Source organism: Melanostigma gelatinosum, assembly GCF_949748355.1.
Source record: "Melanostigma gelatinosum genome assembly, chromosome: 8".
Classification (NCBI taxonomy): Eukaryota; Metazoa; Chordata; class Actinopteri; order Perciformes; family Zoarcidae; genus Melanostigma; species Melanostigma gelatinosum.
In genome coordinates, this window is record NC_136641.1 from 14,704,415 (window position 1) to 14,717,974 (window position 13,560).

General features: G+C 42.5%; 2 protein-coding genes across 2 annotated transcripts; one reads left to right on the forward strand and one right to left on the reverse strand.

Moving 5' to 3' along the window:
• Window positions 1-754: 754 nt before the first annotated feature.
• On the reverse strand, window positions 755-5,791 carry idh3g (isocitrate dehydrogenase (NAD(+)) 3 non-catalytic subunit gamma). The gene is made up of 12 exons (XM_079274229.1): window positions 5,701-5,791; window positions 5,367-5,414; window positions 4,746-4,843; window positions 4,541-4,656; window positions 4,352-4,412; window positions 4,086-4,218; window positions 3,256-3,389; window positions 3,047-3,149; window positions 2,799-2,945; window positions 2,055-2,149; window positions 1,878-1,938; window positions 755-1,610 (listed from the first exon to the last, which is right to left on the reverse strand). The coding sequence occupies exons 1-12, from the start codon at window positions 5,779-5,781 to the stop codon at window positions 1,509-1,511; spliced, it is 1,179 nt and encodes a 392-aa protein (XP_079130355.1). The 5' UTR covers window positions 5,782-5,791; the 3' UTR covers window positions 755-1,508.
• Window positions 5,792-6,039: 248 nt separating this feature from the next.
• On the forward strand, window positions 6,040-11,285 carry fam3a (FAM3 metabolism regulating signaling molecule A). The gene is made up of 10 exons (XM_079274421.1): window positions 6,040-6,318; window positions 6,895-6,926; window positions 7,025-7,132; window positions 7,475-7,498; window positions 7,606-7,732; window positions 8,089-8,147; window positions 8,237-8,287; window positions 8,395-8,479; window positions 9,508-9,634; window positions 10,170-11,285. The coding sequence occupies exons 2-10, from the start codon at window positions 6,914-6,916 to the stop codon at window positions 10,266-10,268; spliced, it is 693 nt and encodes a 230-aa protein (XP_079130547.1). The 5' UTR covers window positions 6,040-6,318; window positions 6,895-6,913; the 3' UTR covers window positions 10,269-11,285.
• Window positions 11,286-13,560: the final 2,275 nt, after the last annotated feature.

The window sequence follows — 13,560 nt, forward strand, 5'->3', positions numbered from 1 at the left end:
GATGGTTTGGTTCTACCAGGTGAAACTATAATAAATGGTTTGATTGCATGCTCAATGAGGATAAGCCAAAATCCTTGTTTGTCTTAGAAACTTGTAGTCTGAAGCCAAGAGTCTGATTCCTATAAATCACAAGAACCAGAATCATTTTGAATGTTGCCAAAATGAGGATCAATCAGTCTTCTGCTTCCCTACGGCTTTTTCCCTCAGTCATTGCAGAACATAACATCCACACATAGTGATCCACAGTGATTCATATATGCTGCGTTTCTGTCCTTGCCAGACAGTGCATGTAACGGAGCGCACATACATATATCTGTGCACAATTTGCTCCAAGTTACACTTTAGTGGCAACTCTAGAATGTGGTGTTGCCACCTAGTGGTGAAATGTAAAACAGCAACTTGTCCTTCAAAGTTGCGAGTAAGATGTTTATGGTGCGTGCAATCGTAAAAACAACTCAAGGAGCAGTGAGCTTTATCTAATTTAGAGAAACGCGATCTTTATTCCCAGCAGGAGGCCATAGAGCTTCTTTCTTTGCAGCTGAGGCAAAGAATCAAGATACATCTTCACAATGAAAAGCTCCTGTTTTACCACGGCTTTACACACTCAGCTGCCGGTTTATTAGGTACACCGAGCCAGTCCTGCTATACATCTTACCTTCATGAAGGTTATAACATTAAAGTGCATGTATACTTTACCTTTAAAACTCATTTGAGAGATGTTTCACATTCAAACTTAAGTCCAAAACGATCATGATATGGTAGATTATTTCTTTATTGATAATATTTGTGTTATACAGTGTACATAACCGTCCACAGATATGATAAAATAAGTCTCTTCATATCCGGCTTTGAGAGCTCTTGCCTGGTTAGACTAAAAGACAACAGCGTATTTTTTGTGATGACCCAAACTTACACTCCTTAATGAACTCTGACATCATTTATTAAGTACAGTTGAACTGATGTCAACATACAGGACAGTACATTTATAACAGGCAACCCAATATTTAACTTACAGTATGACAAAACAAAAGCCATTAAATGAACATAGCACATGTTTGTTGAATAAAATAAATGAGTGGAAAATCAATGGTCATATCAGGATATTTTAAATATTTCTGACCCCAGCATGTGTCAGGCCACAGCAAGTCATTTTCATGTTTCATAACAATTTGTAAGACTACAGATTTTCAACTGAATGAACCTGATGAACTCAGGAAATGTCCTTACAGCAGGATTTATCATCTGATAGGAGTGATGATGGCATTTGATCAATGGTAAACCGTTTGTTAATAAGTCTTGCGAAGGTCATTACTATATGTGAGACACACAGGTTGTTTGGACAGTCATCAGTAAGCTTTGTGAACGTCAAAAAATAGGAAACGTCAGTAATAAGACCCAGCGCTATGGCAACAGACATGCATGGATAACCTGTTCAAACTCACACGTGTGTGTGTGTGTGTGTGTGTGTGTGCGTGCGTGCGTGCGTGCGTGCGTGTGCGTGTGTGTGTCTACAGCGCAGATGTGAGCGGCCCTGTACTATGGATGATCCTCATGATGGACTGGACCACATCTGACGTGGTGCCCTGACCCCCAATATCAGCTGTGTGCAACTGCAAAAAAAAAAAAAAAAAAAGGACTTAATTAATGTCAATGCAACACAATGTAAAATCAGAGACCATACAGTGTAGCACTTCATAGGAGCTTTGTGACATTGAAAGGGCACGATGCTGCTTTGTGTAAATGCATGTGATGCCCACTGGGAAGCATGCCAGACCTGCAACCAGGGCCTCTAAGCCTCCGTCACACAACAATGGCGTGTTAGCTTCGTGACAGAGCGACAGGTGAGGAGAGAGGCCCGTCAGTGACCGAAGACTTACCCTGGTTTCATTCATAGTAGTGAGGATTGCATTTCGGATCAGAGTGGCGTAGTCATAAAGCCTGGAGACATACAGGAGAAAGACTTGTGTATTTACTGGTATACCCCAGTGACACGAGCATCACATCTCAGATGGAACCACAGGAAGGTGTATAGTAACAGTATTTAGGCAACTTACTTAAGGTGGTCCAGCATCATGCAGCCAGCTAGCAGCATGGCAGTGGGGTTAGCAATGTTCCTCTGCGCAATACTCTTCCCTGTGTTCCTTGTGGCCTGAGAGACGCAGAAAAATAACACAAGAAACAGAATGCTGAGTCAAAATATATCAAATTTAATATCATATTTGTAACCTAATCCAAGTATTACAACATGAAAGAAAGTCACTTGATTGATTTCCTTTTGGATTACCTCGATACCAAATATGCAAACAAAGACAAGAGAAAACAAACATGCTAAATTGTCACCATTGTTTTGTAGATGAAGCAGAAAAGGAGAACATCACCACAGTGCAAGTTATGCCTTCCAGCTGTGAAAATGTTGTCATCGCCATCCAAGGACTCTAATTATCTGGCACATTAATGTTGCCGGATTTTAACTTGGAGCAGCAGTACACATTTTAATCAAATTAGATGGAAATTTCATGGTTTGTCCTGTTTTATGTTTGCTGGACCAGAAAGCGATTTGCTCATTTCCTACAAACCTTCTCTTCACGCTGGATAAAGAATAATCTCGATGAACTGGAAAGTGTGCAAACTCTCCTGCTTTGTGATAACTTGCACTTTTTTCTACTTTACATACCACATAATGGGGAACTTTCCACCCAGCTAAACCATTTATTAAAAGGCCATTAAGGCCATTGTGGGAGGCTTGAGTGGGGAAGTGCTACGTGTGCACATGGTAGTGTGAACTGCCAAACACTCACCGTTTCAAAGACGGCATAGTCCCGGCCGTAGTTAGCCCCGGGCACGAGGCCAGGCCCTCCCACCAGGCCTGCACACACGTTGCTCACCACGTTGCCGTACAGATTGGGCATCACCATCACATCGAACTGCTGGGGCTTGGACACCAGCTAAAAACACGGACAAGCAAAGTAGTGGGTGGATCATTTAGCTATAGAAGCGTTTAGAAACTTTTCCAAACAATGAGGTATGTCACTGTATCCTCTGTCACCTGCATGGTGGTGTTGTCCACAATCATGCTGTCAAACGTGATGTCTGGGTAACCAGACGCCACTTCCCTGCAACACTGCAGGAACAAGCCATCCCCAAGCTTCCTGTTGGAGCAGAAAGGCCAAACTCAACACTTCCAGCACCAGGAAACTCACAATGTCGTGCAAGATTCAGGTCCGGCACAACACCGTCTGCCTCAGAGTAACTCACATGATATTAGCCTTGTGTACGGCAGTGACCCTTTTACGACCCTTCTCCCTGGCCAGTTGGAAGGCATATTCGGCAATCCTCAAGGAGTTGACCCTGGTGATGATCTTGAGACTCTCCACTACACCTGATACACTCTAAAAGAAGACAGGAAGGAGAATGACTGATAACTGACAGCAAACGTTCAAGTAGTTGGTGCTGCTAATAATGTGGTAACATTGTTATTTGTGAAGCACCATGTAGAGCTGACACGCATCCTTCTTCTGTGTAGAAGGTAATATCAGGCTGTGTGTGTGTGAGTGAGTAGAGGTGTACACACACACACAAACATACATTTTAAGGCGTGTGCAAATTGTATGTTAAGGAAACAGTATTCAATGTGGATCTGCCATCTCTTGGCAATACCAGTCTGTTTAAGCGATGCCATACGGAGTTTGATAATAAGAATAAATAAATGAAAGCTAATCATCACTTAGCTAATTTTCTAGCTACGAACATTGAGAATAAAAAAGCGATATAGATTGTTTTCTTAATTGTCTTTTCTCACAATATAATCAAAAAGAACCGTTAAGCAGTATCGATAAGAGTACTAGTATCGATATCGATAAAACGATACCCATCCGTAGCACCGATAATCAAGTATAGCAGGTCAAAGTTTTTTCCCCTTCGTAAACAAATGCTGTACTTTAATAAACAGTACAATAAACAGTACATGAGTAGTACCTCACTCCCATTTCAAAAAGAGAATAAAAAGCAGGGAGAAAGCCGGACGTAGAGAGGAAAGAAGTCTGTTAAAGGAGGGAGTATAAGCTTGTGTTTCTGCTCTGTCTGACCTCGTGCTCCAGACTGCTGTACTCTCCCTCCGTGTTCTCCCGGATGATCATGATGTCGATGTTCTTGTGGCGAGTTTGAACTCCGGGGAGCGACCGGCAGTGCATCACATTGGCATACAGGTCTAAGGTTGTGCTGTTAATACACACATGGAACAAGAGAAGCAATGAATGCACAATAGGCCAACTGATATTACCAGATACAGATACAAAGGCACATATGATGGAAGAAATATCAAGGGAACTGAATATGTCCTTGAAACTCTTACCGTAGGAGATTATTTCTGGATTTGACAGATGGCGCCATGGTATGCTTGGTTTCTATGTTACCTACCAGGAGAGTTAACAAAGATAAACATTAGTGTCATGTTCCTATTATATACTACATGCTTCTCACAGCTGTGCTCTGCTCAAATGACCGGCTTGTGACACAGAAAAAAAGAAAAGAGTTAGCTTGCCTTTGAGGGCAACCCCATTACGGCGAATGGCAGTGATGGCGTCGTTGATATCATCCTCCGTCTCCAGAGCAGAGTTGACATGCACCACCTCAAAGTCCACCGGGACACAGCTGAACCTACGGCATGAAGAAGGGAAACAGAGGCAGAGTCTGAGAGCAGTCTGTAGTCCACACTTTGAGCAGGATGTAGTTTGAGTCCAACCAACCTGAAAACCTCTCTGACATGATTGAGCAGCTCTGGACCGATTCCATCTCCAGGTATGAGGGTCACCGTGTGTCTGCCTCCATACTTTGCAGGAGGGGGCTGTGAAAATGGACATTGTATAGATCATACACTGCATTTAAAAGGACAAAAAAACGTTATAACAGTAGGTAGTATCTAGGGTAGTAGGTCTTCTATTCCTAGAAGACCTACTGTTTTTTTTCCCTACACCACGCAGCGGCAGCATGAAAAGGTACTGTCCTGTTATGAAGTGATGCATTGTGGGAGAGTAAACCATGTCAGAGTCGGCTACTTACAATGTCGTCTCTCTGTTGTGGTTGAAGACAGACAGCGAGGAAAGCAGAAGAACAAGAGTTAGACAGTAATAGTTTGAGAGCCACGTAAAAGAATCCCGATAGTAGTGAGTACAGAGGTATTATAACCTCTCCTCCACTAACAGGGAGAGGTATCCAGCAGAACCAGGTTACATTAAAACAAACAGACAGTACAACCTCTCCCAAAGATCCAGGTATGAGTATTATTAACCCAAAGCGATACAGCTTGGAAATAAATAGCTAAATGAGAACACCATTACAAACCAATCACGTCAATCTGATCCACTTACACTATCTCCGGTCTTATTCCTGTGACTTGTCAGAGTTGTTCCAAATACCTGAAATACACAACATAGAGAGATGGGTTACTGTGTTTGTAAATGCATTTCTATTATCGGAGGGTCCACGTTGTTCAGCATAACTTCAATGCAACCAACTCGATATCTGCGCTGTTGCAAAGATGTGGAAGAACACTGCTATAGTCACTTGTGACGCTATATTTACCATATGACCTTGTGTTAAGATGAAATAAGCTGAGGCAGTAATATAATTAGACTTTTATTCGGAGCCGGACAACAACAACGTTCACAGCCAACGTGACTGCCGAGACGTCTGTAGTCTTACTTTGGCCGTATTTCCAAGGCGTCCACCCCAGAAAGGATGAAGGATTTTGGACATCGCCAGCACAGCAGTGTGGGCAGCCATCTTGACGTTCATGAACTGGGCGCGTGCACGATTAGAAGGCGTTGTGCTCACGCAATATTTACAATGGTTTTTTTGTCGATGCAAATATATATTAATTTAAAGACAGATTAATAGGTTTGGTGACAATATACGTTTAATTACATATCTGTCCAACAATAAAAAAATTGTTATTAATGGTTTAAATCAAACATAAATCTGGGTCACGTGAACAACTTCGCGCAGACTCAGTAGTAACGGTCTATATACGGAAGACACAACACTTTGGGAAAGGCAATTTTGTTTCCATGCTTGTGAATTGCGAAGTGACGTAATAAGACTTATGGTCGACCGGGGGCATTGACTGCAGCCCGTCTTCTCACTGAAAGAGGATTCATAGCAGAGGAGCCTCGATGAGGAAACAGCGCAAGAAATAGCCAACGTCCCTTGTGACGAGAGCAACGGCTCCTCTTTACCGTGTATCACTGTTACATGGTAGCAGAGCGGAAAAGAAAGGGGCAACAACTTTAACGGTACTCGCCTGAAGCGTGGACACAGGAGGTGAGATCTGTCGTGTCTCGTGTGTATGTTCTTATAAGTGACTGTTATCATGTTGTCATGTCAGCGATGCTTTGGGTTCATGTCGCCTCTGCACACGTTATCGCTACAGAGCCATCTTGAATGCTCACTGTGATAAATATAAAGCGTTGAGTTAATGATGTCACACTTTACTTTGAATGAAATGTTCCCAAATGAATTGTATTTGTACATGTTAGGATTTTAAGGGTTAAATGTAGTCTTCACAAGCACCTTTTTGATACAAGAGTACGCATCTTTTCCTTTTAAGACTTTGTATATTTCGTAAAACTCTTTTAGAGTTGCATAAAACAATACAATATAGACAATGGAATAGGGTCATTGTCTTTTATAAAAACTTAGAATTTAATCTGCCTTTATTTCATTGTATTTGTTTATTTTCCTCCACTGCAGTTATCCTCCACTTCATAAATTATTCATTTATAAACTACTCCTTTTTATTTACACAATTTTGAACTTCTGTCATGCAAAATGGAAACGTATTTTGATTTTGTGGCTGCAATTGAAACCACTTTAATGTACCCTTTTGTGTCTGTGTAGGTCTATGAGAGGGTGAATCATGCGGTTAACAGGTTGGTTGACGTAGTTTGCACCTTCTAGTAACACTGCAGGGGGAACTTGTTGGTCCACGTTCCCGGCCCTAACTAGTGTGACCCGTTTCTCTCGGCAGCCCCCCTTAGAGCTGCGGCCGTGCTGCTGTTGGTGGGGCTCACCTGGCTGTTGGCAAACACCTTATTTGGAGGAGACGGTGGATCGTCTGTGCGGCATTTCTTCAGCGGTAAGAGAAGTAGTTCTGAAATGATATGTTCATGGACCGGAAATGTGTTGAGAGCAATTTATCAAACTCAACTGGCTTTGGGGAGTGAGTTCCTCTGTTTTATAAAATGAATAATTGAGTATCGTTGTGTTTTGTACTGCTGACATCACCATGGGCTCTGGGCAACGCCGATGAGCATTTTTCACCGTTATTTTAGAGATTAATTGATAAAGAAAATAGTCGTTAGAAACACTAAAGATAAGCAGTGATGGTTGACATGTCTGTGGTGAGGGGTGTGTGTGTGTGTGTGTATAATACGATCAAACAAAGTTCATTTGAGTGTGAACGTTTTCTATTTTTCAGGTGCAAGCGAGAAACCAACAGCTGGTAAGTAAAATAAACTGTGGCACAACATTTTATGGCTGCTCTTCCTGTCAACATTGTGTCTTAATCGTACTCCTTATCACCACTGACAGTTGTATCGTGTATTCTAGCTGAACCCCGCCCTCGACGGTTCAAATGTGGACTTTCGGCTCCCTGTCCCCCAAAACATTTGGCTTTCCGCCTGGTGTCTGGTGCTGCCAACGTCATAGGACCCAAGATCTGCCTGGAGGACAAGATGTGAGATTCAGTGCTTCGCCGGTTCTTTCTGTTCATCTATGTCTTTGTCTCCCCTGCTGTCTGTCTTTCCTTTTTTTCCTTTCTTTTTTTGGTTTCACACTCTGTTCTTTTTCCCCCTGTGCTGTCATAACCAGGCCTCCGAGCCTGTCTGGGGAGCTGAATGCAAGTATTCTTTCAGTCTCTGGCCCCCATTTCTCTGTATCTGTCTCCAGCCCTGGTTCTTCTTATATGTGTTTTTGTTTCTCAAGTGCCAGGCAGTGTGTACAAGTGTGTAGATTTAACGTGTATGTGCGAGGCAAGATAGTGTTCTCCTGAAGTGCCTCAGCTAGCGTTTGAATATGTTTCTGTCTCAAAAGGTTAATGAGCAGCGTGAAGAACAACGTTGGCAGAGGACTCAACATAGCTTTGGTGAATGGTGAGCGTGTCCTCAGCCCCTTTTTTAACCCATTGTGTTGCCTTGATGTTTTAAGCTGCTAACATCTAACGGATGTTTCTTTGCTCCAGGAGTGACAGGAGAGCTTCTGTATACGAATACCTTCGACATGTGGGCAGGAGGTAATAGAAACACGACTGTGTGATGCATATTTCACATCAGGTTCATAAGGCTTGGCAATGACACGCTACAAACCACAGTACACGGCTCTTCTGATGTGCGTTCGCAGATATTTCTGACCTGTTGAAGTTTGTCCGGCCGCTCCACGAAGGAACACTGGTGTTTGTGGCTTCCTTTGATGATGCAGCGACGAAGTAAGAAGCCACGATGTGCTGTCGGGTCCAGTCCAACACCCCTCACATGCGCCTCAAAAAGCAGTTTTCACAGGCGCATTGTCAGCTGGAGCTAAAGGATATTTCATGTTGCAACTTGGGAAATATTTTGTTCATAATTGTGTGGCACTGCAACAGAGAAAAGCATTTTTAGAGCGCATTTCCATTGCTAAACATATCAGGATCAATGTCCAAGCAGTCCAACAAACCAACAGCTTATGTCTATCAGTTGATCTGCTCTCACCATGAAAGCCAAATTCAACAATATAATCTCCACTTGTGTAAGAATCCATATGTAATGAGCTCATTTGCATTTGGTACATACTATATATCTGAAGTTTAACACCCTGAAAGAGCAAAGCTCTAATTGTTCTAGTCTCTCTGATGTCAGGTAAGGTTAGCAGAGCAGTCGACAATTTCGATTTGAAGACCAATGCCCTGTGGGTAATGATGAGGAATCAAGATTTTATTTTGATAATTGCATTTAAGTCTGGCAGATAATTCTTTGTTATTGAACACTTGATGCCTTTTGGCATGAGCGTAAATCTCTCCATTAGCCTCAGAGAATCTCATGGCTTAAAAACGCATCAGGGTTGTTGGTGTTTGAACCAGACGGATGAACTCTGAGACCGTATTAAAGCTCAGGAGGAGCCGCCTGAGAAATGCAATTGGCCTACAGTTCATTTCAGTAAACTTGAACAGAGGATAAGCCCTTCATTTAAACCATAAGCCCTTTTTGGTTCAGGAGAATGGACTTTATAAAACGCCTTTCCAGTCTCCCGACCACTCAAAGCGCTTTCCACTACATGTCAACATTCACCCACTCACACATTCATACACTGATGGCAGAGGCTGCAACATGCCACCTGCTGTAATCTAACGGCTCATTCACACACCGAGACACTATTTGGGGTTCAGCATCTTGCAGACACTTCAACGTGCAGACTGGAGGAGACGAACCCACTTAATAACCCCTAACCTGCTACCTTATCCTCATTTCCGGTCGACAGGTTGAACGACGAGTCTCGGCGACTGTTTGAGGATCTCGGCAGCACTGTGGTGAAGGAGCTGGCCTTCAGGGACAGCTGGGTGTTTGTTGGAGCCAAGGGCATCGAGAATAAGAGTCCCTTTGAGCAGGTATGTCACTATCGCTGCTAAACTGAGGCCATGGGTAGAAATCATCAGCTCCTTTTGATGCAACGCTCATTTGCCTGCAGTTAAGTTATTAAAGATGTTGTAAAACATATCCCCCCCCCCCCCCCCCCCCCAGTGTTATCATATGAAGTAGCATGCAAAAGGACTCGGCAGTCAATATCATAAAAATCAGTTGCTTACAGTTAGAATGGTATTATGATACAGTCGCTTTAATGATATGCAATAAAATAAGGAGGGATCATACCCATATCACAAGAGTCTTAATATTGGTCGTAGTGTACACTGGAGATAAGATATCACAATCGACTTAATCCAACATTTTCCCATATTCAATATCCATTCCACGTCTAAATATGATAACGCATGATAAATGGTGGTGCTTCTAGCCTCGTACACCTTTTTTATTTTTATTTACATTAACATGGTAATGCATGCAGTGACAAACGGGTGATTCCCATCCTGGTCCCAGTCTGTTTTGTTGACATTGTGTCTGTTTGCCCATGGTTGTCCCCATTAGCGTATGAAGAACAGTAAGAACGGCAACAAGTATGAAGGCTGGCCCGAGTCTCTGGAGATGGACGGCTGTATTCCTCTGCGGCCACCCCTGGAAGGATAGTTCTGCCTGACTCTCTCTCTCGCGTACAGTAACACCTGGGGTGGCTCCAAGTGAATGTTCAAAAAGCCAGGGAATGACTAAAACCACCCGAGATCTGGGCCACAAACAACATTTGATCCCCCCCATCTCATGGCAGTGGCCTGAGTTGACTGCAAGGATTTTCTTGGGACTTAATGTATTTAAAATGTGCTGTAACTTGTTATAAAGGATTTGTGCATTAAGCTTTGTGAGCCATTTTTGAGCAGACGTAATATTGTAGAAACGAGGGAATTGTTTGTGTCGGGTGAAGAGAAACTTGAGAGGCCAAATGTTTGATGCCCAAAGTGTAACAGTGACTAGTGAATGAATGCAGCTGGAGCAGGTCTTCCAAAGCCATTGCAGGAAGTGGACGTGTTTCCTCTCTGCAAGCCTGTAAGGTGTCCAATATTGCTAAGTAAAACATTTGAGGTACACTAATAGTTTTAAATGTCCTACCAAACTCCATGTCCGTATGCAGATTTTAATCCGTGAATATACTTTCATCGTGTGATACATATTTCAGTGATATTGTTATGTCTGGTGTTGGCTGCCATTGCTTCCTGTAGAACTTGACACACTGCAGTTATTGCTTGCCACATGTTTACATATTCCTTCAGACAAATTTGGCCTTTAGGTCATTTTCCTCTGATAAAACTATTTATTTTAATACTCTATTAGAAAACACAGGAGATTCATTGTGTGGTTTCATCATAACACCGCCTGTGGTTTTAATGTTGTCTCAGGCCTGCAAGCAATCTTCCAACCCGAGTGCTTTGTGTGTGTGTGTGTGTGTGTGTGGTGTTTTTCATGTTTATTGTATCCACCTGGCATCTTGCAAGCCTAAAACAATGAAAGAAATATAGAAATAAATATATTTTACATGGATGGTTAGACGTCAATTTTAGCAGCCTTTTTGTCTGAATTGTTTTATTTCACCTCCAAGTGTAAAGATTTTTATACAAAGCGTCGCAGTCAGTCTTTCTAATGTGACAACAATAATCATGAATAAAACGGTCCGAGTATTTCTTGTGTGGTTTTTTTTCCACCTCTGGGTCCGGAGTGGTCTTGAATCAACTGGCATACTAGAAGAAATGCACCAGAGGGCGACAGCAGTCTGGGGTTACTCTGTTCATTCTACTCAAGGCATTAGTTTCACTGAACGGAGGACTCGGTGCTGAGAAACGCTGCGGACACAATGTAGAACATTTAAGGTTTGACGGTTAATTCAGTAGCGTCACAGAATCATGTTGCGCATTTAATCTGAGGGCTGTAATATAATGAGAAACCCGATCCATGTCATTGTGCCATTTAGCTGTGTTATGACCCATTCAAGTGCTGTTAAAGAAGTCGGGATTTTGAGGAATGAGTACAGTGTCTTCAAGGACTGTGGGTGATGTGATGTTCAAAGGGAGAGGCGCAGACCACGAGCATTATTGAGGTCGAATTTAAGTGCCACAGCAGAACAATTTAGATTCTTTGTATATAATGAGGATTGAATGAAAATAGAGGTACTGAATAGAAACACTCTTTTGCTCTGAAGGTTGTTTGCAGCCTCCACGTGTCTCTCAAGAAAACATAAAATAAATACAAATTTAAACATTACATAACAAATACTGACTACATTAGACAATGTGATTCAATGTCACGGAATAAACTGCAGTACGTACAATAGCTCAACTAGCTCCACCTATACTAACTGCAACAGTAAAATGCTAAATGCACATTAATGCATCCGTAATAATAATACAATATATAGTGTGATAACAAAAGAGTTATTCTTGGCATTGACTACTTCTACTTTTGGTACTTTATCCTTATAATTATTCTATAGTTGTACTCAAGTGTGATGTTGAAATGCAGGACTTTTGCTTGTAACAGAGTCTTTTTTATTTAAGTAAGTTATCGTAACACCTCCTTCATTGACTCTCACGTATACACACATCTACATAGTATTCAAAATTGTTACAACATTTTTACACTTTTTGTATTGCCAAAAACGGTGGAATACTATTTCAGGTTTAACGGCTGCTGTCCTGAAACTGAAGCTTACGAGGAGCAATTGAATGCAGCATTAAAGTCCCACAATAAACCGTTGACATGAACGTGTAACACCACCGCCCTCTTGTGGCAGAGCGAGGTACTGTCGGATACGATCGTCCTCAGCACGATGAGGAGCCCGGTGACAAATGAGAGCAGGCAGACAGAGCGCGCTCAGGAGGCTTCACACGCGAACCTGCTGAAGGCCATTGGAGTCGTGCGTTGTAAATTATGTACATAAGTTACTGATATTATTCGGGTCTGCATGAATGGCGAGCCGCACAACTTGGAGTCGTTAAACCGAGTAGCGAGTGTGAAAATCTGTAAACCAGCGGCCAACATCGTCTGAATTATACACCAGGTGCTCTGTGCCCGTCTCTCACACGGACCGAGGCTCGACGGCTCCGGTGGGGATTTTCAAGCCGACAACACACGCAATGAAGCTCATGAAATGCTAAGAGAGAGAGAGCGAAAAACGGAACCGCAAATTTTCTTTTTCTAAAGCTTTTTTTGTAAAATGTATTTTTTCAGTGGGTGTAAACAAATAATTTTGTAGGCAGAAAGCCCCGTGTACATCTTGTGTTATAACGTTTGTAACAAATAAGCTATCTGGGCTGAGCAGTTCATTTTTTTATATTAAAATACCACTGGACCGGCCGAGGTACTATGTTACATTCGGGTGAGTGATGTTTGTTATTTTCATTTACATTTCAAACAGTCATGTTGTTATTCCAAGTGAGGTATTGCTATTGTTCTGTCTGTTTCAGTACGAGAGATGGCTCATTAGTAGCCTATTTATCCTCTCTTGTGGTTGTTTATTGTGCTGATTATGCTGATTTAAATGATAACACTCGAGTCAAGTGCAGACCTGCAGACTGACTGACTGAGGGGCCCTCATTTGGCCCACGTTTGGCCCGTGATTTTAATGATTTACACTGAAGGCCAGGAGGTTTTTGGGGGATTTTCTTTTCTGATTTGTGGTAGCGTCAGTCGCCTCGGTCACTATGCTCTTGTCTTGTGTGCTGACTGGAGCCTACTTTGTGTCTCTCCTCGTGTGCATGGCGTTTTCTAAAGTCAGCTGATCTACCAGTGAGCCAATGGCTGCTCTGCGTGCTGCTCGCACGTCCAAGGCATCACAGTGTCGTAGCCTAAATAACAAAACACACATTTCAGACCCAGTGGCTGCAGACGCGTCATGAAGCATCATTGGCTGAGGAAGGAGCCTTTCGCTCACCTG